This window comes from Archocentrus centrarchus, chromosome 19 (genome assembly GCF_007364275.1).
Source record: "Archocentrus centrarchus isolate MPI-CPG fArcCen1 chromosome 19, fArcCen1, whole genome shotgun sequence".
Taxonomy (NCBI): Eukaryota; Metazoa; Chordata; class Actinopteri; order Cichliformes; family Cichlidae; genus Archocentrus; species Archocentrus centrarchus.
In genome coordinates, this window is record NC_044364.1 from 15,685,765 (window position 1) to 15,710,190 (window position 24,426).

Here is a 24,426-nt window from a genome sequence, read left to right on the forward strand (position 1 = left end):
CTCCAAACTATTTGATGATAAGGCTTTGGAAATAATGATTTGAATGTGAAATTGAGAGGCAGTCACAAAGGATTCACTCAGTATTTTTCTCTTTTAAGCCAAACCTCTTCATCTGGGGGGGCAAGAAGAGAAGTAGAAAGAATGGACGTGAGGGAGAGAGACATGTACGAGGACATATGTGCGTGTATGACTTTGTGCATTTAATTCTAATGGGGTGTACATGTATACGCATTTGCAAACTCAAGTGTACATTTGTGAGCATCTGTGTGTATTCCTATGTGTAGCTCGTCTCTTGTTGAGTGCTTGATTTCTTTTTTTTTTTTTTTTGAACCACTGTAAACACACTAGAGCCTTGTTAACGATGCCACTCAGAGTTAATGCTCAAAACAACTTTCAACTCAAAATCCGCTTTTCAGGAAAGTCTGAATTCCGCGCTCATTACTGCAGAATAAATGCTGATCCGCACTCCACCTCAACGTGGCGTCAGAAACCTTTGGCAGCAACTGCAAATTCCCTTTTAAACATAGCACAGAGTGTGTGTACACCAGGTAAACGTATTTCCATAAACTGTCATTTCAGAATGCACTCCCTCGCCACGCATGTCAAAATTTCCACAGTAGGTCTCTGACAAGAAGGGGAAGGGGGGGGGACACCTACAGTACGTGAAATAAATCCTCCCTTTTCTTATTCTGCTCTTTAAATACACCTGACATATTCAAGAAGCTAAAGAAATGCAACACAGATATGCATCTGCTACCAAAAAAAACCCCCACAAAGATGCCTCAAAAAAACTTCAAATTGAGGCTGACAACAGTGGAGCCACAAGACACATTCACTGTGTGTTGAGGTTGCCCTCTACTGGGCTTTTTTTTGCAGCTTTGGAAGACACGTTTAACTGCTTCAAGGCGCAATATAATGTTAGTGGATTAGCACTTTAACAGAGCAGTTATGACAGACTTCACTGTAGAGGGAGGTGCTAATCTATGGCATGCCAAAGGTCCAGAGCAGTTAGATAAAGATTAAATGCTGGGGTGGATGCATGAATAATTGGAGGTATGAGAATGTAAATACCTCAGAGCAAATTAATTATCATCAGGACATTGACTCCTTGCTCTTACTGCATTTACCATTTAGATTTGTGAGAAATAATGGTTTCATATTTAATTTGGCAAGTTTCTTTAATTTGCTTGTTAATAGCTGTAAAGAATTTATGAAAACTCCTAAAAGCGCCCTCCATCAGTTACAGCAGTCTACTCATCATGAATACAATTTAGCTTTTCTAGGTTTCCTGTGGAGTCTCACCTTGACTTTGAGAACAAATTAATAAAAGAAAACCTGCCTTAAAACGAATGGATGTGGAGCTTTTGCACATTGCGCTGCCTTCATGTTCAGTTTGATTGCTGTCACACAAACCTTGAGCCATTTGATGTCGAGACACCAGAAGAATAAATGTATTGAATTTCAGCTATTAGATCATAATGAGTGAGGAGTGAATCCATATCGAGGTACACCAGAGTGAAGCAGGTAACTGGGAGGCTTGAGCTGTCCTCTCCATTGCCAGTGGTTGTCACGTTTTGGAGAAAGTGGACCCAAATGCAGACATAGGCAGACTTACTAAACAAAAACTGGATCTTTTACTAGGCTGGGGTGCAGTGGCATTTTTTTTTTTAATGGGGTGGCACAGGGGGGACCAAATACACAGCAGGAGTGGCCCACAGGAAATCAGAAGACTTGATCAGAAATAAAATCAGTGGAAGCTAAACGCTGTATTGTGTCCTCATGGAAGAAAATGACATTATGTGGAATCTCATAATGGATTAAAGGAATGACTTTATACTTTGCCCTTAAAAAGATCAGCTATTTTACTAAGAACAAGCTTGATAAATTTTGGGCAATCTGAGCTAGTCCAGTATGATATCCAACTCGACATGTGAAAGAGGACTTGTCATATAGTCATTTGATAAGAAAATTTTATCTTTATGTTGATTGTCTGATGTGGGTCTGCCCTTTTTTTTTTCCTTTTCTTTTCTTTTTGTTTGTTTGTTTTGCTTTGTTTTGTTTGGTCAGGGGGTATATTTATGCATATATGTATGAGTGGGCATGTTCTCTTGCTCTTGTTAAAATCAATAAAGAGATGTTTTTTTTAAAAAAAAAGAAATAAAATCAGTGCAGAAAATTGGCATAGAAATGATTGGGCAGGATTTTTGTGCTGCACCCCAGTGTCTTATTACAGATTTACTATGTGAAAAGTGGTACAGCACAAGACTAAATCTGCTGTTGTGTTGGATAACTGTTTTGCAAAGTGGAAAAAAGTACTTTGATTTTTTTTTTTTACTTAAGTAAAAATTATAATCATGATTAAGTAGTGCGCAAAATTGCCTAAAGTAACATACTCATGTGGAATGGGTCTTTTCAGATTAATGTGCATTATATTGGACCAGGAAGCAACTAACACACTGATAAAGGAACTACTGGCAAAATGAAATAAACAGAGAACGTGTAGAATTAGATACAATACACAAAAATATAATCACAAACAGAAACTGCATTTACTTAGTAACAATGACTAAAGTTTAGGAAACCTAAGGACTAAAGTGAAAATATAATCACAAAAACAAAACCAACCAGGAAATGTCTGTTACATTAAAAGAATACAAAAGTCAAAGGGAACTCAACCAGCTCCATAAACACAGGAAAATGTGACTAGAAATAAAGCAAAATTGACAAGGAAACTAACCCCAGAAATAATCTAAATAATACAAAAACTCAAAACTGGCACAAAACACAGGGTCCATGACAATGATCAATACTTGAAGTAAGAGAATTGTTTTTAATTCTTTTTCCTGATGAGGCTGCCACTTGCAGTGGCTTTTGTTCTACAAGGGAAGACGTGGATTGAATTTTTTTTTAGCCCCGGCTGAATTATTATAAATCACAATTTTAAAGATATAGTATTCAACGTCCCCCCAACAAGATTTGACAGAAAGAAATCCATTAAAGTTAAAATCTTTACTAAAAGCGATATCGTTCTTGCACTCATTATTAATCCAGCCCCAGACATGGGGCAGCAAGGATAAAATTCACAGACAAAAATCTCTGCATTTAAATGCAACACACCACCTACATGCAGCAGCTGGTTGAACTAATCCCTTGACAAATGCAAACACACATTATTGTATGATCCTCGTTTGAAATAATACCAGAAATCATTTATTCCCATGTTTTAAGAAAGAAAGAAAAAAAAAAGGCTTGGAGACATATAAATAAGGCAACAGTATTCAAAGTTATTTTTATGTCTTGGAAGAATTTGGGGATTTTTGATATATGAGTGTGCTGCAGGAGTTTCATCCCATTCTCCAGATTCTAAAGTGCCTTCCATGTGAATTGCCATGACACAGGTTTTTGTATTTCTCTGGGGCTGCTGCAGCTTCATCAGCATGACTGATCTCATTTATCCAAGTCACATTCAAAGAGGCCCAAGGTGTAGGGAAGAGAGTTTCAACAGCAGTCCCATCGGTGCAAAAAAGCACAGATCAGTGAGCTGCTGGAGACTGTATGAATGCATGAAGAACAGTTTGTATTTAGGATTTTGCTGCATGGGAAACTCCAGGATGGAGGAGGTGGATGGTGCCTCATAATGGGATGAACAAACAGATCAAACGCCTGCACTGGACTGCATCATCTTGTGTGCTGGATTCAATATTCATCTGTCAATATTTTATGCCGAGATTTGCAGCAATTTACTGCAGCAAAAATGAGGGCAAATTTGATTCAAACAAACATATGGCAGCAAGCACATTAGTTCTGTTGAGTGGTAATATTATAATATACTATAATAATATATAATCTCTGGAATTTTGAAAGAAAATATAGAATGTTAGCTCATGAAAGAGAAGCTCCTTCTATAGATGCATGAGTAGAATCATCATCCCATGACAGCCCTCCGTGTAGCTCCACTTACCATGACATTTTGTTCCTTTGCTCATAATTGATTTCTACTTCAATTTATTAATATAGCCTATAGAGCGCCTGCAGCACAATGCTAGTTATCTGGGGCCCACCAGGAGCTTAATCTCCTAAGATGAGCTGAATTAATAAGCATCTTCAAGTAACATATTGATTACGTAATCAATGCCTGTTTCTCTGCATTATACTCAAATGATTATCATAAAATATAACACCATTACAACACCTTGTTCAATCGTTGTAATTCACTGTACCTTTCAACAGGCTCTCTTTGGATTGATAGTGGGTAAATCTTTAATTCAACTTTTCATAACAAGAGGGGATTCAAAAATTTGATGTTTTGATAGTTGTTTTCTGCCACCTCCAGGTTGTTATTGATGAGGATCATGTGATTCCCTGTTGCACAGGGAAGGTGCGCTTCTGAGCTTTTAAGGGTTTTTAATAGAGAGGAAGTTTCATGGTTTCCAGGTCACTTCTTCTTTAATCCCTACAGGCACATGTGGATTTCTACAGACATGATTTAGAGAGAATTGAGAATTTCATACAAAAATGCAATTATGATAAATTCCGGTTGTGCCAATTGGGACTGATAGTGAATATCTACACCTCAATCATCAATTTCTGTTGAGTGCACAATGTGTATGCCTTCCAGGTATATACTGCACCAATAAAAAAAAACAATCTGAGGATACAAATCTTCTTTTTTTTAAATTCAGTACAATCAAAAGAAAGATGCTTTCAATCTGTAAGTTTACCCAGAAACCACCTCTTCCAGTCTGAGCAAAATTCTATTTTTATACATGCATAATATCACATGTTTCTTAGTAGTTCTCTTAAGATTGTATCTGACATGAAAAGTCACTTCACAGTATGCATTAACCTGCAATTTTTATTTTATTTATTTTTTCTTTATAAATTTGCCATTTGAAAGCATTTTTCCACACAGTGCACCTGAGTACAGCAGACATAATGCTGAGCAGCTCAGCAAAACATTTATTGGTTTCAGCTACATTATGCACACTGTATCTGTAAGAGAAACAACATGTCTGCTTAATGAATAAGTATCCAATAAACAAATTTATTCTCACTCATTCTCTAAACATCTTAATAACAGGAAGTCCTTTAGGATTGTTTTTGTACCGGTGTGGCTTCGGCACTTCCAAGTGAGAGACAGAGAAAATAAGAGCAGCCGTTACATACATAAATAAGACATCTCAGTGAAAATTAGCCAACAAAATTCAAAATTGTTGTTGTCTTCCCGATAGGTAAGACAGTCATCATTAAAGCTTGACAGCGTACCACACTGCTGCAGCGCCCTCAGCGGGTTAGTTTGAGTGCGGTGGGATGAACGTTGCAGATATCAAACCAGTGCTGATCCACCTCCTTATGTGGCAGCAGGCCATTTCGTGGCAGAAAGGGCCTTTGCCAACGATCACGACTGCCCACTACTTGCCAGAAGCGTATGCCCTTGAGTAGAAAGATGGCATTGTGAGTGTAGGAGAAGTAGGCAGCATCAATGTTGCCATCTGGATGGTCTCTGTTCACCACGGGAGGGAAAACATCTCTGATGTTTTTGGGGAAGCCTCTTGCCAAGTCGTTGGCTTCCACGTTGAATGCATACACCTGTTCAAAGAGATAATTGCTCTTTTTTTTTTGTTATGTGGAAATAAATTCAATTATACAAAGCAAACAATTCACAGAGGAACTTTAGTGCTTTTGTTTGCTTGAAGACATTCCCTCATAATCATAAGAAGCTATTAATTAGCTTGGGTTTTCTCCAGGACTTTACTGTTATATCCACTTGTTCTACAAATCGGCATTGCTAGATTGCAAATCGCAGATGGAAACAGTTTGATCAATGACTATAGCCTAGGCCACGTTTGGTTTAAATATGTATAATGTCCTCTGTGTGTTGATGTGTAACCACTTCCTTACAACTTTGTAACATTTAAGCACTATTTCTTAATTTACTCAGCTGGATGCCATAACACTTACAAGATTGTTTTTAAAGAAATAGATGTGGGAGTCCCTCCTGTCATAAAAGGCTGTGTCAATAGGGCTTGGTACCCCTGGGAAACCTTCAGAGATTAACCTCGGATACCGGTGACCTTCAGGATCCTGTCTGAACACCTGGTCATTCTCGCTATCATACTTCCAAAATTGAGTACCTGTAGATAAATAAATTAATAAAATTTTCACCAAGTATCAGTTTGTTTACTAACTATTTGCAAACTGTATAACTCTGTATTTAGTGTACCTCTAAAGAAATATACAGCATCTCTTTTTCTGGACCACACATGCACATATGCATCAACTCCATCCATAGGGATCCCATGCCAACCAGTTTGCAGGGGAACTGGGTCACCATAACGCGTTCTATTATTTCTGTTCTCATACAGCCAGTACCAGCCATCTCTCATGAAATAGGTGTTAAAGCGGATCACCACCTCCCCATATGGTGTCTTCTCCTTCCTTATCCAATCAAACACTGTGTCGAACCGGCCTTTACAGGCTCCTGGTGTCAAAATACAAGCACAACAGTGTTAGTCCACATGGGCAAAAATAAAGCAAGATCCATTTCTCTCAGTGTGTATACATAGCCACTAGATGGTGCTGTAACCATGTACCATAGAGTTGCTGTATAGCTTTTCTGTCCATCCAGTTCATCTCAAAGCTGGACTCCTGGGGCAGATAGCTGGGCTGCATTATGGATCCGGGTCTATAGATGTGGGGTAGACCCAAAACATGGCCAATCTCATGAACCGCTACCTAAACAGGTTTAATATGGTTAAAGTGTTGTTATAATAAACGAGTTGTTAATTGTTGAATTATAAAAATCTGACAATTTCTTTGATCAAGCAGCAATATGTTTACTTTGAGCAGGCTGATTCCACTGCCAACATTGGGAGCTGTGAAGTGCTCGTCATCGTCAAAGTGGATATCACCCAGGAACCAAGCATGGGCAAATTCTTGACCAGTGCCATCAAACTTCTGATTACATCCCAGATGCCTTCCTGCGAATGAATTTGAAAAAAAAAGATGCAATGTTTTATTTTGCACAAGAAGCACATACATTGAAAACATTATTTTACAAATCTGCCAAATCAAACCCACCTGTGCCAAATCCCAGCCTGATGTCAACATCCTCCAATGGGGCATGCGTATCTTCCACAAATTCCAGTGGTGACACTTCACTCCACATCCTGAAAGCCAATCGGAAGATGTACCTCTGGTCTTCAATGGTCAGCTGACTGCTGTAGCCTTCACCTATCAGCCTCCATTTCAAAACCTTCTTGGAAAAGGCCATGTGGTCAGTTTGACTCACATCTCTCGTCTTCCTGGTTTTGGAAATGAGACCTGCAAGATGTCGCTTCCTGCGTCTCACTGCTTCGCTTTGGCTCGTGTTCACGCTGATATTTCCCGTTTGGCTGCCCAGTCGGCTGTCATGTGAGCTGTTTAGAGAAGTGATATTTAAAATCTCTGTTGTATAATTCATGCTGGTGTCATTGGAAATGCCTGTGAGCACACTGTCAGTATCATTAAAATTTAATATGTCATCTTCAGAGAAATTTGCAGTTCCAAAAGAAGCGCCACTTGTTGTGTTGTTACTGGTGCTGTTTTCAAAATCAAAGTCGCCACTGCTCTCAGGCACAGTAGCGACTACAGGGTTGGTCAGACCCATCTCCTTGTCAGGGACGCCACATCTTGGTTTGTTCATTGCCACCTTCGTGGCCTCATCAAAGACTCCTGTAACAGGCAGACCTGAAACCCTCTGAAACTCTGTAAGTGCTGAAATAAATGCTTGGTTCTTATTTTGGCTGCTGTACTCCCGTTGATCACCAGCTCGATGAGCATCCCTTAAATGAGCCACTGAGATTCCCTCCTGGATTGTGGCTTGAAGGTCATCGAGGAAGTCACCGCTGAACGAGGCGTCTGAATCCTCAAGCTGAACTTCCTCCCAGTTAACTGGCTCAATGAATCCATATCTGGAGAGAAATAACTAAAACAAAGACACTGGTTATATTACACAGTTCTAGCCTCTAGTGAAATGGATGTTGAACTTTTTAAAACGCAGGGAATCACTACAAAAAGATAATGTACCTCAGCTGTGTACTTGTCCGTTACAGCCTGAGCTTGGTGAGAATTAAGGGACTGCATGTCAGAATGATCCCGATTATGGAAAGGTTTCTCTGCATCAGTTGAGCTAATGTTGGTCAAAAAGAGGAAAAATATCAGCTGGATAAAAGTCAGCATCGTGGCCTTTAGTGCTTTACTCCTGTGTCTACATACAAAAAGGGGATGATGACAAGCAAGGCGCAGCACTGCCTTATAAGCAAATCCTGAGTTTCTCCACACCCCTCCGAGGTGTGACCACAGAGATAACCTGCTTTCTTCACCTCAGCATGAAAAGTAAACTCATCTTTTACGGCCTACAACTGCTCAGTTTCACTAAACTCTATGGTTGTGTTAGACATGCTCCAGTGGTTTTAAATGAACTGCAGCTGATCTGTGGAAAGCTGTTAAAACTACCACTTTCATGTGGACAATAACAGTGGTAAAAGACAGGGATGACCCCTGCCAGCACCAACACACACACACACGCACAATAACCACAGACCAAATCTTCAATATATCTTTTATTTTAAAGAACAAATGCCACATTCATTTTCTCACATAATATAAACAGAAATATAATTTTATCTCTCAGACCTTCCCGGCGCTCATGGCACAAAAAGTAACTTTTTTCTCTCAGTGCAAAAACAGCTGAAGCGTGTGTCTGACAACGATAAAGACGAGCATTAAAGCATTGAAAAAACAAATCACAGTCCATATTTACATATAAAATAAAGACAAAGAGAGAAGATGAAGCGAGTGGATTTAAAAGCCGGTCACTCCAGAGCTTTGGCTATTGCTGTTGCCAGGTGTTCAGCTGTTGGCTTTTCCGCAGTGCAGCTGACACAAAGGCCGTCTGCTGCCATCGCATCTTGTGTAGTAGGCCCTATGGCTGCAAACTGGAAACAAAGACATTTAAGTGAGTCAAGCTCTGTTAAGTGCTTCAAATTCATACATTATTTAAATCTATTTGTGCATGACAGCGAGGAAGACGTACCCTTATCTGAGTCAGCTGTTCACCCGACAGCCTCCGCACCACTTCGAGGCAAAACTTCACTCCTGATGGACTGAAGAAAGCTATGCTTGCCGGAATGCCCTGTAAGCACACAAACAAACGAACAGCTGTCATATCTAAAAAAATAATAAACCATAATAAAACAAACTACAGTAAGAGTGGCGTTTTACCTGCTCTGTGAAATAATTCGTTAGATTTTTCTCCAGATCAGGATGTTCTGCTGTTTGATAGACAGTTAGCGTCTCTAGGGGCACTCCTGGAAACAAAGAAACAGATCCCCACAGTGATAAAGATAGTGCAATTATTATTTTATAATTAGAATAATCCCAGTGGGACTTTTATCACCTTAAGTTTTAATTGTCAGGAACAACAGGGGGAATGCTTACCATTTTCCCTTAAAGCCGTGGGCAAGACTTCTCTTTTGATTGAGCCACAGGGGAAAAAAAGTGGTGGGATATTTGTGGCCTCTCCTATGACAGGAATTATATGTGAGAGCATATGAGTAATAATAGCAGTCATAAAATGTACTATTAAAATTAAACTGTGACAAATGTGAGATTCCAAAGTTAAAACGTACGTTCAATAATAAGCCGTGATAAGACCTCCGCTGTCCCTGTGTCTGCTCCCAAAGGGTTCAGACCTAGATTATGTACTGTACAGGGTAACAAATCACAAAAAGGACAGAGATTAATAAGAGATACAGTACTGTGCAAACATCTTGAGTCACCTCCTCATCTCTTTATATTTTGCTAGGAAAATGGGAAATGGGAAAACACCCCAAATAAAGACCCACTTTCAACTGTTACTGAAGAGAAGCTAAAGCACACGTGTGGAAAGTGGTGCACCTGCTTGTTTTGTAAAGACCCAGAACAATCACTAACAGCAAACTGTCACTTGTGTATAACAAATGGCTGAAGGTAGACAAAGCATTTCACACTTCACTATGAGCACCAGGTGCCCGACACACTCTGGTGCAATTAGCACAAGTTTACAATGAGCTCAAGGCACAAAGAAGGATTTTGGGATAAATTACCTTCATAGAGATCTGTCCATAGATGCAACTCACCTAATGAAGCAGTGGCCTTTCCAACCACATAGATGGACTTGGTGTTCCACTTGTCTTTCACTGCTTTGTTCCATTCTGAATGAAATAACATTCATAAAGTCAGTGGGCATTCAAGAAATATACTACACAGAATTCACATTAATTATTAAGACGCTTTTTTTGAAGTTAACGGTATTAGTGATATACAGCAGCTTGTTGAAATGTAATGTCCATCACCTTCCCTTCTTTCCTCTGCATCTAAACACAGCTTCACAGCCTCCACTGCTCTTGGACTGGTGAATATAAGACCACCATATTTCTCAGGTTGGAAAAGCTGGAATAAGAAACAGATGCACGATATATGAAGTCATGAATATGGAGACAGTTAAAATGAACAAATTAATGAATGGACAATGAACAATTTACCTTAGCTGACAAACTGTTTAATGACACAAACTTAAAGGACAGCACTGGAACTAGCGTTGCTTTATGTCCGTGTGAAGCCAGCTCCTTTAGAGTGAAAATAATAGCATAACTTTACTCACAAACACGTAGTAAACACATTTTAACAAACTGACTAATAGCTGGTGGATATAAATGAAAAGTGCATCTACCTTAATATAGGGATCAGACCCAGACTCGCCATCTCTTGGCTCTTTAAGTAGCAATACATGCATGTTGAAACACTGGATTCTTAAACTAAAAATAACGACTTAATTAAAAAAGAAATCAGGGTGAAATATGTTTACTAAGGTCTGCAATACTGTCAGTTAGAGGCTTAAAGCTTCAAAAACACTGAGGACAGTGGGTGTGAAGGCACTTTATGCAAAGTTACACCCAAAAACGGTCACATGTAACCTGCTGATAAGATTGGTGTTGAGTCATTATTGGACAGCACATAAACAGCAAATAAAACACGCAAATGGACCACTTTCGCTGAAAGTGTTCGTCGTTAGCTAAACTATACGTCTTCTACCGTATGAGTGTTATTGTTTACCTTAGCAAGACACAGGATGACAGATTTACCACAGTAACCATTCACGATTAACAGAACCTGTCCGTGATGATATGTGATAATAAGCAGCTGTTTTGTTCGAATATACGTACAGTGACACGAAATACAAAAGAAGGTGAAAAAGACTAAAAAAATATTGCACAAAATTCACGTACAGGGAGTATTCATTCAGACGACTTCATTCACAGTCAAGGAGGGGAGACAAAACATTGTATTATTGACTAACCTGCCAAAATAATGGAATCATATGTAATATTAGGAGAATGTGTTTATTTATTTTTTAAAAATATAGTATCAATAATTGCCTTTTATATTTCAAATTAATATCTGCTATATTGACAAAGAGCTTATGCACAGTTTAATTGACCTTCATCCCCGTTTTTACAGAATGGTTTATTCCAGGTCGCCAACGAGAGACAAGCCGACATTGCAGCTCTGAATGTGGCTTCAACGAGCGGCAAGCCGTGTATATTTGGAGCCATAATGGCGGCTTCAGAGTTTTAGTTTCCTAGCTGCCTGTTGCTGACCTTAAAACATTGCCCCGCCCACTTAGCGGACACGTGTGTCGTAATTTGCAGCATGGCTTCGTCGGCTAAGAAAAGGGCTTTACGTTTCAGAGAAAAGCCCAAGGAAAGTGATAACAGCTCCGATGAGAATCCGGAGGAGGATGGCGATTCCGGAGAAGAGGATAGTGAGGCGTCAGATGAGGAAATTAATGAGGTAAAATAACAAACACGTCTTAGAAGGGAGGTATGGCCTTGCTAACTAGTTAGCTCACTCAGGTGTAGGGCTAATGATGTGAACGGGACAACACGTAAAAATGAATTCTTTGTTAATAAACAACGTTACTAATGAACTGGAATATTTTGAGCAAACTGTATTTGAATAAACTAAAATAAGTTAACTATTTGAAAGTAGTATCGACAACTAATCTGAGTAAAATTGAGTCACAGTAAAACTTAAAATAACGATTTCTACGCTTCCAGGAAGTTGTTGTGGACTTTGAAGCTCACACCATCTCAGACAACGACTTCAACGGCATAAAGAAACTGCTGCAGCAGGTTTGGGTTCAGTTTTGTTATTTCACACATTAAGTGGTGTGTGTAAGCAGGTGTCACTGACGTCACTTATCTTGTGTTTGGATACAGCTCTTCCTGAAAGCTCATGTAAATACATCAGAGATGACAGATATCATCATCCAACAGAATCATGTTGGAAGTGTCATCAAGGTGAGTAATTTAGTAATCAATTTGTAGAAGGATTCCCCCTTATGGATTTCTTCTAATCCACACTGGGTGAAAAGTGTACGCACAGGCTCAAGTGCATACACTCAAATCATTTAATAAGTGGTGCTGAAGGTTCTAGAGTATCCTACCTTGGCAAGATCAAGGCCTATTCACTTCTCAATAGTTATTGTTATTGACTACACCTGGTAGTTTCTCATTGCCAGCATTAAAAAAAAAAAAAAAAGATTTGTTTGACCGCACTCACCGGGTTGCCCAATACTCAGAACAATGGGAACGTCTAAGGAGAACTGTAGATTTGCACAAGTTGGGTAGGTCTCTTGGAGCTATTTCAAAACAACTGTAGATTCCAATATCATCAGTTCAAACAATTGAATGCAAGTACAAGTTATTCAGATGGGTCCCAACTTTGCCAAAGTCTGGAAGAAGACCCAAACTATTACCCTCAGATGAGAGGAAATTGGTTAGGATGCTCAAGAACAACCCAGGAATCACCAAGGGTCAAGCCTACCATGAACTAGAAACTGCTGGAACACCAGTGTAACTGTCCACAGTGAAGCAAGGTTTACATCCCTATGGACTGAGAGGGTGCTGACCAAACCCCTGTGCCAAAATCAACACTTGCAAGCTTGACTGAAATTTGCAGCTGCCTACAAGGACAAGCCAAATGCCTTCTGGAGAAAAGCTTTATGGCTGTTTAATGCCGGTGGTACTGCTACATTGCACAAAGTGGACGGAATAATGGACTATCTCCAGATTCTTCAGCTTCACCTCAAATCAGCAGCGAGACAGTTAAAACATGGACATAATGGGGTGTTCCAACAGGACAATGATCCCGAACACACATCAAAACTGATCTGGTATGGATAAAGCAGGCTAACATTAGCCTTCTGGAATGCCCTTACCAAAGTCCCAACCCTATTGAAAGTTTCTGGACTACACTTAAAAGCTGGGTTTGTGCCAGGAAACCAACTAATTTAAATGAAATTTACCAATTCTGCCAAGAAGAGTGGCCAAATATGCAGCCAGAATTATGCCAGAAGCTTGTTGATGGCTACTAAAGCATCTGGTCGAGGTGCAACTTGCTAAGCGACATTTAACCAAATATTAGTGGGGCTGTATGCATATATTTGAGCATGCATGTATATTTTTGACCCAGTGTGGATTACAGAAGATCCAAAATAAAGATGTATGCTGCGCAATCATTTCACTCTGGAAAAAAATCAGTTAAAAAAAAATTAATTAAAAGCCCCAAATTACCATGATATTCATGCCTGTGATGGGTGTATATAAACTTCTAACCACAACTGTATATTTACCTCTCCCTCCACTTTTCTCCAGCAAGCCGAGGTGCCTGAAGACAGTGATGATGACGATGACTTAGATGAAGTGTTTGGCTTCATCACTATGCTCAACCTCACAGAGAGAAAGGTAATGGTATCTGGCAAGCAAAAACCTTACAAAGTCATTTTATTGTTAATTAATCATGTCTGATGCTATTCACAGGGTGTACAGTGTGTGGAGGAGGTGAAGGAGCTGATTGTGGATCAGTGTGAGAAGAATGCTTCTCATATTGTGACAGAACAGCTGGAGAAGGTCTTCAGTGATACCAGCAAGCCTGTGGGGCTGCTGCTAAGTGAGCGCTTCATCAACGTACCTCCACAGATTGCCCTTCCACTGCACAAACAGCTCCAGTGAGTTCCATTTTACTTCATTATTCCAACTTTAGTGTTTTATTGTGTTGTGAGAGAGAAAAGGGTGAAAACATTGTCAGGTTGGCGTTTGAGAACATTGTCACTACAGTGCTTTCTTCTGTGAACCTATTAAAATCTAGCCTTAAATGACGCTCTACAGAGAGAATCCTATTTTATTAGTAAGATTATAGTGAGTATTGGTTCTATACTGGATGGCATTACTGACTAATACTATACAAGCCCAATTCCAAGAAAGTGGTGATGCTGTGTAAAATGTAAATAACAGAATTATTGCAATGAGTTATAAATCTTATAAAGTCAGTCAGTCAGAATACTTTATTGATCCCAAAGGGAAATTACTACTGTTACAGCTGCAAGTCATTATTTTCATAATAGAGCATAAAAACGTATCAGATCAGCATTGATGGTGCCTTTACAGATGTGCAAGCTGCCAGTTGTGTAGGCACTAATGCATTCCCATACCATTAGAGATGCAGGCTTTTGAATTGAGCTCTGATAATAAGCCAGGCGGTCGCTTTCCTCTTTAGCCTGGAGGTCGTGGTATCCATGTTCTCCAAAAATAATTTCAAATTTTAATTCCTCTGACCACAGAAAAGGTTCCACTTTCTCAGTTTATTTTAAATGAGCTTTGTCCCAGAGAAGATGGGTGTTAGTTTTGGTCTTTGGTAAAATTTGTTATCACAGTGAGGCCTCGATGGATGTGGTTGAGACTTTGGATGTCTACAAAACTGAGTCAACTGCTTTCAAAAAGTGCTGTTGTTGTAATACTTCTACTGAGCTTCCTAAATCTTGTCTCTAGCATATGAAAAAAGCTAAATCTAACAGTGAATGAATACAAATGAAACTAAAGCCAAACATTTTGAGTTAGTAAGAACTAAACTGAAACAAGCAAACCCAAAATAACAAACTAAACTGAATTAAAAACAAAGTCAAAATGAAAACAAAATACAAAACTATAACTCTGCCTGTTGCCAAGGAACCTGATTAGTTGCAAAATATTCCAACTCTTTCTTTTTAGTACCACATATTTTTCCACCCTTTGGTATCAAATTCAAAATGAGCTCATTTCTCATGGAATAGTAAAATGTCTGTTTACACACTTGATGTTTTCTGTGTTTATATTAATAAAATTTGGGGTGAGATTTGCCAATTATTCCATGCTGATTTTATTTAAATTTGTCTTTTTTTGAATAATAAAATTTCTTTGTTCATGGTCAAGAGATGTTGAGGAAGATTTTTATTTATTTATTTATTTAAATTATTTAGGGAAGAGATTGCTGAAGCTCAGAGGACAGATAAGCCCAGTGGGAGGTGTCACTACTGCCTGATGATCAGCAAGACCTGTAAAGAAGAGACCAAGAGCATCCCAACCACAGGAGGAGCTCCCAAAGAGGAATACATGTTTGTCAATGCAGAAGAGGAATTCTTTTATGAGGTAAAAGTGAAATAAATCTGGGCGTGGTCCAAGGTTTTTACTAAATGTTTAATGTACAGGGGGCTACCTGCTTAACAGTATCTGGGTAATAACACAGCAGGTCCTTAGACATGAACTAACTTCAGAAATATGTTTAAGTTTTTCATCCCGATCTGTTTTTCCTTACAGCAAGCCATCCTGAAGTTCCATTACTCGGTCCAGGAAGAGGCAGACTCTTGTTTAAGCGGCAGGTGGTCATTTAAAGATGTACCCATGAAGCCTTTCAGGACTGTGATGCTGATACCCACAGACAGAATGCCTGCCATCATGGAGAAACTTAAAGAATATCTAACAGTGTGACCCTCACAATAAACCAATAAACCAAGACACCTGCGGCCACAATGATAGCCTTCAGGCTACAGAAAATGGTTCAATGTACTCTTCAGGTTTTTGTACAGTTGGCTGCAGGAGGGCCTGTATTCATACTTAAAATATGTAGGGTGATGGTGTCCCTATTTTACAGTTTGTACAGATTCTTAAGACACAGGGAGTCATCACATATTTTAATACTGCAAGAATCTATATGCAGCTGTATGTCAAGGATGTTTATAGGGAGGCTTAAAAATGACATGAGTTTGGTGTGAAGCCATGGTAAACAGAGGGATGAGAGTATAAAATGACTGAGTGGTAACACTGTAAGTTTAGATTTTTCATATTCAGCTCCATATTTCATCCCCTCATTTAAGGATGTTTTAATAAATATGTTCTGAATGATCAAACAGAACATTCTTGGATTAATTTAAGCAAAGCACAATTCTTGTTGCTCATATTTTAGCTTCAAAGTCAGATCTTTGTAGATCCACTGACACCATCTCAAATCTTAAGCTACATCATTTGCATCCTGTCTGAGGATCAGTCTACACTTCAATGTTGAGGAAAAACAAGTATGGTGAGAAAGCATGTTTTTAGATCACAACTATTTAAATGCATTCATGATATGCTTGCATTTGACAGCACAATTGACAACTTTGCTGTCTGGAAACTGTCAGCACATGAAGTCATTCATATATGACTAATATACATGTAATACACTAAGCCTTACCGTATTAACTATGCAAATGTCTTGGAAGCATTAATACATTTGCTGCTTTCTAAATCTGTGATTTATATTCACTGAATCATACATCTATCATAAGACTGTGTCACTATTGCACAGCCACCGTTTGCATCACTGCTTATTGCATTTTGCGGTTTCTTTTCTTTGCAGTTTCTGCATCCCTCTGGGTCCAGCATGTCTTGCAGTATATCTTTGCTTTCACTAGGGGGCAGATTGTAGTAGTAGTACAGTGGAGCCATTTCAATGAACCTAAAACAGATTTGGAAAAAATATGAGAAATATTGTTAAATATAAAATAGTTATTAAAAAATATTCAAATGTGAGATCTAATGGCTCAGGCTTATTGCAGTAATAAACATGTTTTACCATAGTACTACATTAGACCTCAGTCCTAATCTGCAAACATCTCTGATAGTGACATGGGGAGGGGGGGGGGGGGGTGGCAGGAACTGACTTACACTTGAGGGGAAATTTCGGAGACTATCCTCATGCAGTTTTCTGAAAGGATGTACTCGTTGAAAACAACCCACTCAGGGAGTCCCAGCTTGTGTGACTGAGCCCCATAGCAGGAGAGTGGGTGCACCTGGGCCATGTGCTTGTGTGCAAGAATGAAGTAGTTACCTGATCCATCCACATCTCGAGCAATCTGGGAAAAGAACAGACCCTGTAAACCTGAACACAACTGAGCTGCTGGAGGCAAATTCATTAACACTGACATTTTGTTCTTATGCACCTGCATGAAGAATCCAGCCAGCAGAGCTCTTTTGATGCTGTGAGTATTAGTCTTGGTACCAAAGGAGGGTTCAGAAATGGGGAGCTCAATTCTATTCAGTGTGTCAGTCAACTCTGATCTAATGGAATCAGCTGTCCTCAAGGCAGAATGATCCAGAAAATAGTCTTGGCACCATTTTTCAGCAGTCAAGTCTGGGAGAGAACATCACATCCAACGAGAGAAGCATTGCAGTCAAACACGTGCAAACCTTGAAATTTAACAATACAACAACGCAATGGAAGTTACACTTAAGTATCTGTTAAAATAAAAACAGTTACTGTGTTTCATTTTTAATTCAAGCATCTTAACAGGTTGTTTATTAATCCTTCATAGTTGAGCCATATGGTCTTAATACCTTGTAAATTGAAATGTGACAAATGTTAAATTGTGCTCCTCAACAAAAATCCAGTGAGCAAAAGTTCTCTGGGCTAAAATGCCTTGTTGGTACCAGAGGTGAGAGGAGAATGGCCAAACTGCTTTAAGCCAATAGGAAGGCAACAGTAACTCAATTAAGCAGTCGATACAACCAGGTTTGCATCTTATTTAGAATGTAATCTTTTGCAGAGAATAGGTTATGTTCAATGACCATCTTACATTGTTCTCTCTGGTTTTGTTTGTAAGCATTATAGATGTTTATGAGGGTGAAGTGATCTCCTTCAGGGTGCTGGAACTTTCTGTGACACTGGACTGCTTCACAGCTCATGCCGGCAGGCGGCTCCACGAAGCAGCTTGGTGCTAAAAGACAGCAAACAAGGTCAACTTTACTGAGAGAAGCCACTCTCACCACAGACTATCACAAACTGCAGAGGCGCTAATATTACAATGTCCACCTACAAACCAGTCAAAGGATCCTCGCTTGTAACTAATATGTGACACATACATACCTGACAACATGGCTGCGATTGTCAGCATCTCACTAACACAGTCAAACTCGCAGGATGCTAGCAGCGCTTTGGCCATCTGAGGATTCAGAGGGATTTCAGACATTATGATGCCAATTTCAGACAAGTTCCCGTCATCGTCTAAAGCTGCAAGGTAATCCAGCTCCTCCAGTGCCTGCATGAGACCCTCTGGATCTGCCGCAACAAAGGAAATGTTTAAAAGCCTATGCAAATACCAGGAAAATGAACTTGAATCAAAAGTAAGAATCCCTATTCTTATAGAAAAAAAACAAAGCAAAAAAACTTTGGTGTATTTAGAGTAACTGCAGTAACTAACACTTTGATCACATTTCATAGGGGTATCTATTAAAGGGGATAAAATACTAACAGCAACTTGTGCCATCTGAAAAATCAAACACCTTTAGCTTTTAATGATCTAGAGAAGAAAACATAATTTTAAGAATATTACAGTATATTTGGCCTGGACTTCCTCTTCATTATGCATGTCTGGCACTGCAATACATGAGACATGTTGTGTAATCGTTAATGAGCTGGCCTCTTCTGTTCAGTTAGGGTGGGTCAGAGCACAGACAATGGTTAGTAGCTGGGCTGTCAGCTCAGCTGAACCATGGATGACTGGGCCCAAACAGCTACACAGCGCAAATTCATTTGTACTTCCTGAGTCAAAAAAAAAAAACTCCCACATATGCCTCTTTGGCTTAGGGTGTGAGAGAGATGGCGTTTATGGGAACCAGTAACACACAAAATTTCTTGTCCAGCTTCCTCTGGACAGACAGTTTACCTGGTCTATCGATGAAATGACACTGTCCAAGGCCAGCTATCTCCATCCTTTTGAGGAAAAGAACTGTTGGTGTAATGCTGGACTCCAAGATCTGTGGGGAGGTCTCTGCAGAGGGTAGGCTTGCCTCTGGATATAGGCAGAAGCATTTACCTAGGGAAAAGAAATTCAGTAAACATGTTGTGCTTAAAGTGTTTTTTTGTTTGTTTTTATTAAATAATGTTGGAAAGTTTTTCCTTTAGCTCTCTTAAGTTTGAGTACTAACAGGTCAGGACTGCATAATATTGTCCAAACCATCAAAAGAGAGGACAAGTTAACCAGTGTGATCTAGTCTTTTCTCTCTGGAGTTTGTTGATCCTCACCTAAGAAGCATCAGATTTAGTTGCCAACGATGGCATTGCCTAGTGAGGAGGTGAGATGAAGTTATACCTGATGGTCCAGACAGCTGCTTGCGAATGTACGCCTGACATTGACTGATGGGTTGAAGGACCTCTGAGCTGGCTCTTATTCTTGGATTGTACACCTATAGATAAAAGGTGAAAACACAGTGCTAATTAATATCAGTGGAACGCTCATTTAAGAATGCTAAATCCTTTGGGAAATAATTTACCATTTTTTTCTGGACTCCTGTGTCAATGACAAATTTGACAGACTCTGTAGCCCACCATGCATCCTCGTTTTGACAGGTACTGAGAAAAACCCTTCTGGACTTTGTGGAGCACGACTGCTCAGTCAGGCTAGAAAGTAGCCCACCCTGGCCTGAGCACAGGACTACAAGCACCATTTGTCCCAGCTCTCCGGCCAACCTGGCCCCTTCTCTGTGAAGGATGCTGTAGGCACAATGGACCTCCTAACGGAGGGAGTGGAAAAGAAATTGAAACCAAACTGCAACAGCTGTAATCCCAGTGAGACGACTGTTTTAAATGCAATAATCTCTTACCTCAGCTGAGCCCAGAAATACAAGAACATCTCCACCCTCTTTGGTCCGATGGATCTCCAGCACCAGTCTCAGTGCTGAGAAGAAGTAGTCTTTGTTGCTATTGTTGCTGTGGACAACTTCAGCAGTACATAAGGGCTCTAGACTGATAAGCGGGACACTGCTGTAGTGTCTCAGAAGCTTGTCGGTCATGGGCGGCACTGTGAGAACCACCACCCTGAGCTCAGGCCTCTGCAGCAGAATGTCCTTGAGGAGACCCAGCAGAATGTCTGTGCTAACCGTCCTTTCGTGGGCCTGGTCGATGATTACGACTCCATAGTGCTCCAGAAAAGGGTCGGACATCATCTCTCTCAGCAGCATATCATCAGTACAGTACCTGATAAATTAACATAATCAGGAGGCTTAATAGGAGAGGTATTATAAAATAGAAATTGGTCAATTTCTCACCATTTTTGCTTGAGTGTTGGTTAAAAAAAAAAAAAAAAAAGCACTAACTGAGCCACTTGGGAACAACTGAAACCCTTTTAAGTTCAAGTTTCAAGTCAAATCTTTTAAATTCTCAGCAAAGAGCTGCCGATTTACACATCCAGTAGCTGGCGTATTATTGTCTTTTATGTACAGTAGATCTCTGGCTGGTGAGACCAGCATTTACCCTCTTTTACCCTTTTCATGTCTCTGCATTCTCCTAAATATTATCTTTAGCTGCTAAAAACTCCACTCTGTTCACCAATTAGTTTCCAGCTGTTTCTGCTTTCAGAAATTAAAGGCTCACTTCAATTTATGGCATGCTGTGAAAATGATGCATATATACTATAAAATCAGTGAGAATAGGGGTTATTTGCACATGGCAGTGTAAGAAAAGTAACATTCAGAGATGATCATTTTTAATACTACCATTTTCATGATTAACTGTATATCACATATAAAGCCCATCACAAGTTTCGAAAGCAAAAGAGTTTTCAAGTTTTTAAGTGTCTCGTTTAATTAAATACGCCAAAAGGTATTTAGTGTGCAGTGATATATATCGCTGCAATATTGTGCAAAAAGTGTGAGCAACCCCTCATTTCTTTATATACATGTCTCCAAAAGACAAAAAAAAAAAAAATATGCTGGATATCTACACTGATCTGGACTGGGAAATGTGCTGGGAATGAAAGGATGTCACATTGTTTAATGGAAATGAAAATTCTCAAGCTACAGAGGTCTGAATTCAAAGACACCCCAAAATTTGAATTGAAAAAAAAAATTATGCAGAAGGCTAGTCCAGCTTGCCAAAATTTCACTGCAGCGACTCAAAATGGTACTCAGTAGTTTGTATGGCCCCCACGTACTTGTGTGCATGCCTGACAATGTAGGGGCATGCTCCTAATGAGACAATGGATGGTGTCCTGGGGGTGGTGGGGGTGTGTCTCCTCCCAGATCTGGACCAGGGTATCACTGAGCTCATGAACAATTTGAGCTGCAGCCTGGCGGTGTAGGATGGACCGAAACATAATGTCCCAGAGGTGTTCTACTGGATTTAGGTCAGGTGAGCATGCGGTCCAGTCAGTGGGTCCAAGGATTTTATCCCAATACCTAATGGCAGTCAGGGTGCAGTTGCCTAGCCTGTAGAGGTTTGTTATGTGTACACACAACATCCCATGAATTATTTTCAGCCTTTTTTTAATGCGTGAATGATTCATAGGTCAACGCTAAGTGGTAAATAAATAAATTTCTCTAAAAATGTTCAAGTACCAGGACTAGACTGAAAATGAGTGAAAAAGCATCCAGTGCCCAAAGAAGAACTTTGGAGAACTACTGCTGAAGACCACTAACAAAATTACATGAACTTCTGGCTCCTTGGAAACAAAAAAAAAAAAAAAAAAAAAAAGAAAGAAGGAGTGGCTCAAGACTTTTGTACAAGATTGTATGTATAATATATAATGCTGCAATATTTGGGGGGTTTCAGAATGTAATTGATAGTTACTTTGCCATAATGAGACTCATTGAATATTAGGCTATAAGGATATGCGCATAATATGCTGACTTTGAACTCGTCCACTTTATTCAGATCAATAATGAATCTTCACCGAGGTTCTCTGTCAGCAATGAGCCTCCACGCATTAAAGAGGACTATAGGCAAGGAAAAAATTTGAGACGGAAAGGGACAGTTTGTGGATCAGATGTTAACCTACTGCTGGCAGTGAAACAGACACAGTAAGAGCTCATTAACAAACCTCAAAACAGTGTCAGAGGAACAGCAGGTCTCCAGAGGGATGGTGTAACCCACTTCATGGCCTATGTTGACATCCATTTCATCAGCAACACGCAAGGCCAGATCTACAGCCTGCTGTTTGTTGGTCTGCGTGCACACAACCTTACCATGCTGGTACTGGGCAGACAGACAGAACTCTGCACACCACTGAGGGATCTGAAAGAAGATGATGGATAAATGCTTTAAATGTCTTTATAGTATGCTTAAGAGTAGTGCTACATCAAATATTAAGCAACTGAATGTTTTCTATCACATCAGCTCTCAAGCGGCCTTTTCAGATTATCCCAACAGCTTTTGTTTAAGCATACAGCAAAACAAACTGTGACAGGAGATATCCCATGCTATTATCGCTCATAATGCAAAACTGCTTTGGCAGCATGTGTCGGCTCCAGCGGATCAGGGCTTAGCAGCAGGAGGTCCCCTAACACTCCTGCTGAAGCCTTTGTGCAGACCGATGGTCAGGCAGGCAGGAGTTTGGACAGCTTTACAGTGACAACAACAACATCTGCTGAGCTGGACAGCTTCTGTTCACACAAGCATGGCAACGAGAGTGACAAACGGCAGCACTAAACAGAGATATCAAATCACAGGTGGCACTGGATTAACCGTGTGATTTATACAATGTAGGCTGCGCTTTGGTATACGCCTCATTATGAAGAAGGTCCAAATTCATCCAGATGTCATGTGACTAGAACAAATACTTGTCCTGTGCATAAATCCAAATTGAGTGGGAAGTTTTCCTCCTTAACATTAATAACACTGAGTATAGTCTTACCTGTGTACTCCTCCCAGTCTTTGCTGTCCCAGACACAATAAGCAGTTGGTTGTTTGCCAGAGCTTCCTCAAACTGACACCTGACCTTCCACACACTCAGAGTCTTCCTCTCCTTTAGTAACTTGTAGTAACGCGAGGAAAAGGGCAATCCATCGAACTGATTTAACTCCAGATCATCCCCAAATCCGAAAGAGACTTCTGTGGGACATTCTTCACTGTTAGGGCAAATGTTTGGCTCTGCAGAACTATTTTCCTCCCACATGATACACGGATTTATCAGGACTTAGAGCACATTAAGTTTTCTTCTTCCGCTCCAGCTACAGGTCCATTCTTCTCAAATCGGAAACATGTAAAAACAGACTGCTTGCTTTCCCATCTGGTAGAAAACACACACAGTATGTTCGCGTATTTGGACAAAGTAGAAGATGAGAGACATGGATAATCAACTTTCTTTTGCGAGGGTCTTTCTTTCTTTCTTTTTTCTGAACTAAGCTGTTCAAAGTTTGCAACTGTCCACTTTGGCGCTTGCGACGCGCAATGTCCACCGGTGCGTAATTTCATCTCGACGTGGCTTCACACGTGTTTTGATTTGCGTAGAGCGTCACATGCACCAATAATCACGTCCACGAGATTGTCATAATCGCCTGAATATTATCAGAAAATCACGTGTGAAGCAGTGAGGACACTTAGGTAGTGATGGTCAGATGAAACCTCCTGAAGCTTAGAAGCTTTAAATTAAGAATCTTTTAATTTAAAATAATGTTATCTCACAATACAAAATTTTTCCCAAATTTAAGAGATACTAGAAGATCTCTCACAAATCCCTTTGTCAGGGCGCAGATCCTCCAAAGCCATAATGTGAACATATGAATGAAACTTATTTCAGCGCATGATAAACATCAAATCAGTAATAATATAGACCAAGTTTCAGTAGTTAAAAACTCTAAACGCAATGTTTAGACCACCTATGTGTCTAATATCCTTTCTCTGTGGTGTCATTGCCTCCCAGCTCCCATCTTTCAGACAAATAAAATGTGACTGATTAGAAAATGTTGACTGAGGCCGGTTTCAAAAGGTTTTCATTAGAAACATTTGTCTTTGTTAGAGTGTAGCTTCAATTTCCACCAAACTGTCCTCTCAGTATCCCTTTAATCACACACACCCTGTTGATGTGAATCCTAATAGTAACCCATGAACATGCCGTCCTATTGATTTAAGCATTATTTTCATCCCCTATGGAGACCTTGTTGAATTGCTTTAAGACAAAGGCTCACAGTATTAAGATAACAATTAAACCCCAACAGCTGTAAAAAGCTTAAGTTTGAAGCCTTTCACCTTTCTGAAAATAAATGCTGCTCTAAAAGG

General features: G+C 39.8%; 4 protein-coding genes across 6 annotated transcripts; 1 reads left to right on the forward strand and 3 right to left on the reverse strand.

The window, feature by feature from the left end:
- Positions 1-5,283: 5,283 nt before the first annotated feature.
- Positions 5,284-8,220, reverse strand: mmp21 (matrix metallopeptidase 21). Its single transcript, XM_030754245.1, has 7 exons — positions 8,081-8,220; positions 7,081-7,952; positions 6,841-6,980; positions 6,594-6,735; positions 6,224-6,481; positions 5,962-6,134; positions 5,284-5,589 (listed from the first exon to the last, which is right to left on the reverse strand). Exons 1-7 carry the CDS (start codon positions 8,218-8,220, stop codon positions 5,284-5,286), a joined length of 2,031 nt encoding a protein of 676 aa, XP_030610105.1.
- Positions 8,221-8,626: 406 nt separating this feature from the next.
- On the reverse strand, positions 8,627-11,328 carry uros (uroporphyrinogen III synthase). Of its 3 annotated transcripts, none has more exons than XM_030755094.1 (10): positions 11,137-11,328; positions 10,754-10,838; positions 10,566-10,649; positions 10,377-10,473; positions 10,161-10,235; positions 9,672-9,746; positions 9,481-9,564; positions 9,265-9,350; positions 9,077-9,175; positions 8,627-8,978 (listed from the first exon to the last, which is right to left on the reverse strand). In XM_030755094.1, the coding sequence occupies exons 1-10, from the start codon at positions 11,175-11,177 to the stop codon at positions 8,856-8,858; spliced, it is 849 nt and encodes a 282-aa protein (XP_030610954.1). In that variant the 5' UTR covers positions 11,178-11,328; the 3' UTR covers positions 8,627-8,855. The 3 variants fall into 3 exon arrangements, with proteins under 3 accessions (XP_030610954.1, XP_030610957.1, XP_030610956.1); XM_030755097.1 differs by having other exon boundaries at positions 11,247-11,325; XM_030755096.1 differs by having other exon boundaries at positions 10,754-10,851; positions 11,137-11,275.
- A 279-nt stretch (positions 11,329-11,607) lies between these two features.
- On the forward strand, positions 11,608-15,934 carry bccip (BRCA2 and CDKN1A interacting protein). Its single transcript, XM_030755181.1, has 7 exons — positions 11,608-11,874; positions 12,141-12,215; positions 12,303-12,383; positions 13,740-13,829; positions 13,905-14,092; positions 15,380-15,548; positions 15,717-15,934. The coding sequence occupies exons 1-7, from the start codon at positions 11,734-11,736 to the stop codon at positions 15,885-15,887; spliced, it is 915 nt and encodes a 304-aa protein (XP_030611041.1). The 5' UTR covers positions 11,608-11,733; the 3' UTR covers positions 15,888-15,934.
- A 145-nt stretch (positions 15,935-16,079) lies between these two features.
- On the reverse strand, positions 16,080-23,595 carry dhx32a (DEAH (Asp-Glu-Ala-His) box polypeptide 32a). The gene is made up of 11 exons (XM_030755179.1): positions 23,063-23,595; positions 22,250-22,443; positions 20,037-20,409; positions 19,707-19,946; positions 19,526-19,619; positions 19,100-19,249; positions 18,301-18,492; positions 18,011-18,151; positions 17,378-17,568; positions 17,103-17,290; positions 16,080-16,893 (listed from the first exon to the last, which is right to left on the reverse strand). The coding sequence occupies exons 1-11, from the start codon at positions 23,321-23,323 to the stop codon at positions 16,698-16,700; spliced, it is 2,220 nt and encodes a 739-aa protein (XP_030611039.1). The 5' UTR covers positions 23,324-23,595; the 3' UTR covers positions 16,080-16,697.
- Between the last annotated feature and the right edge of the window lie 831 nt (positions 23,596-24,426).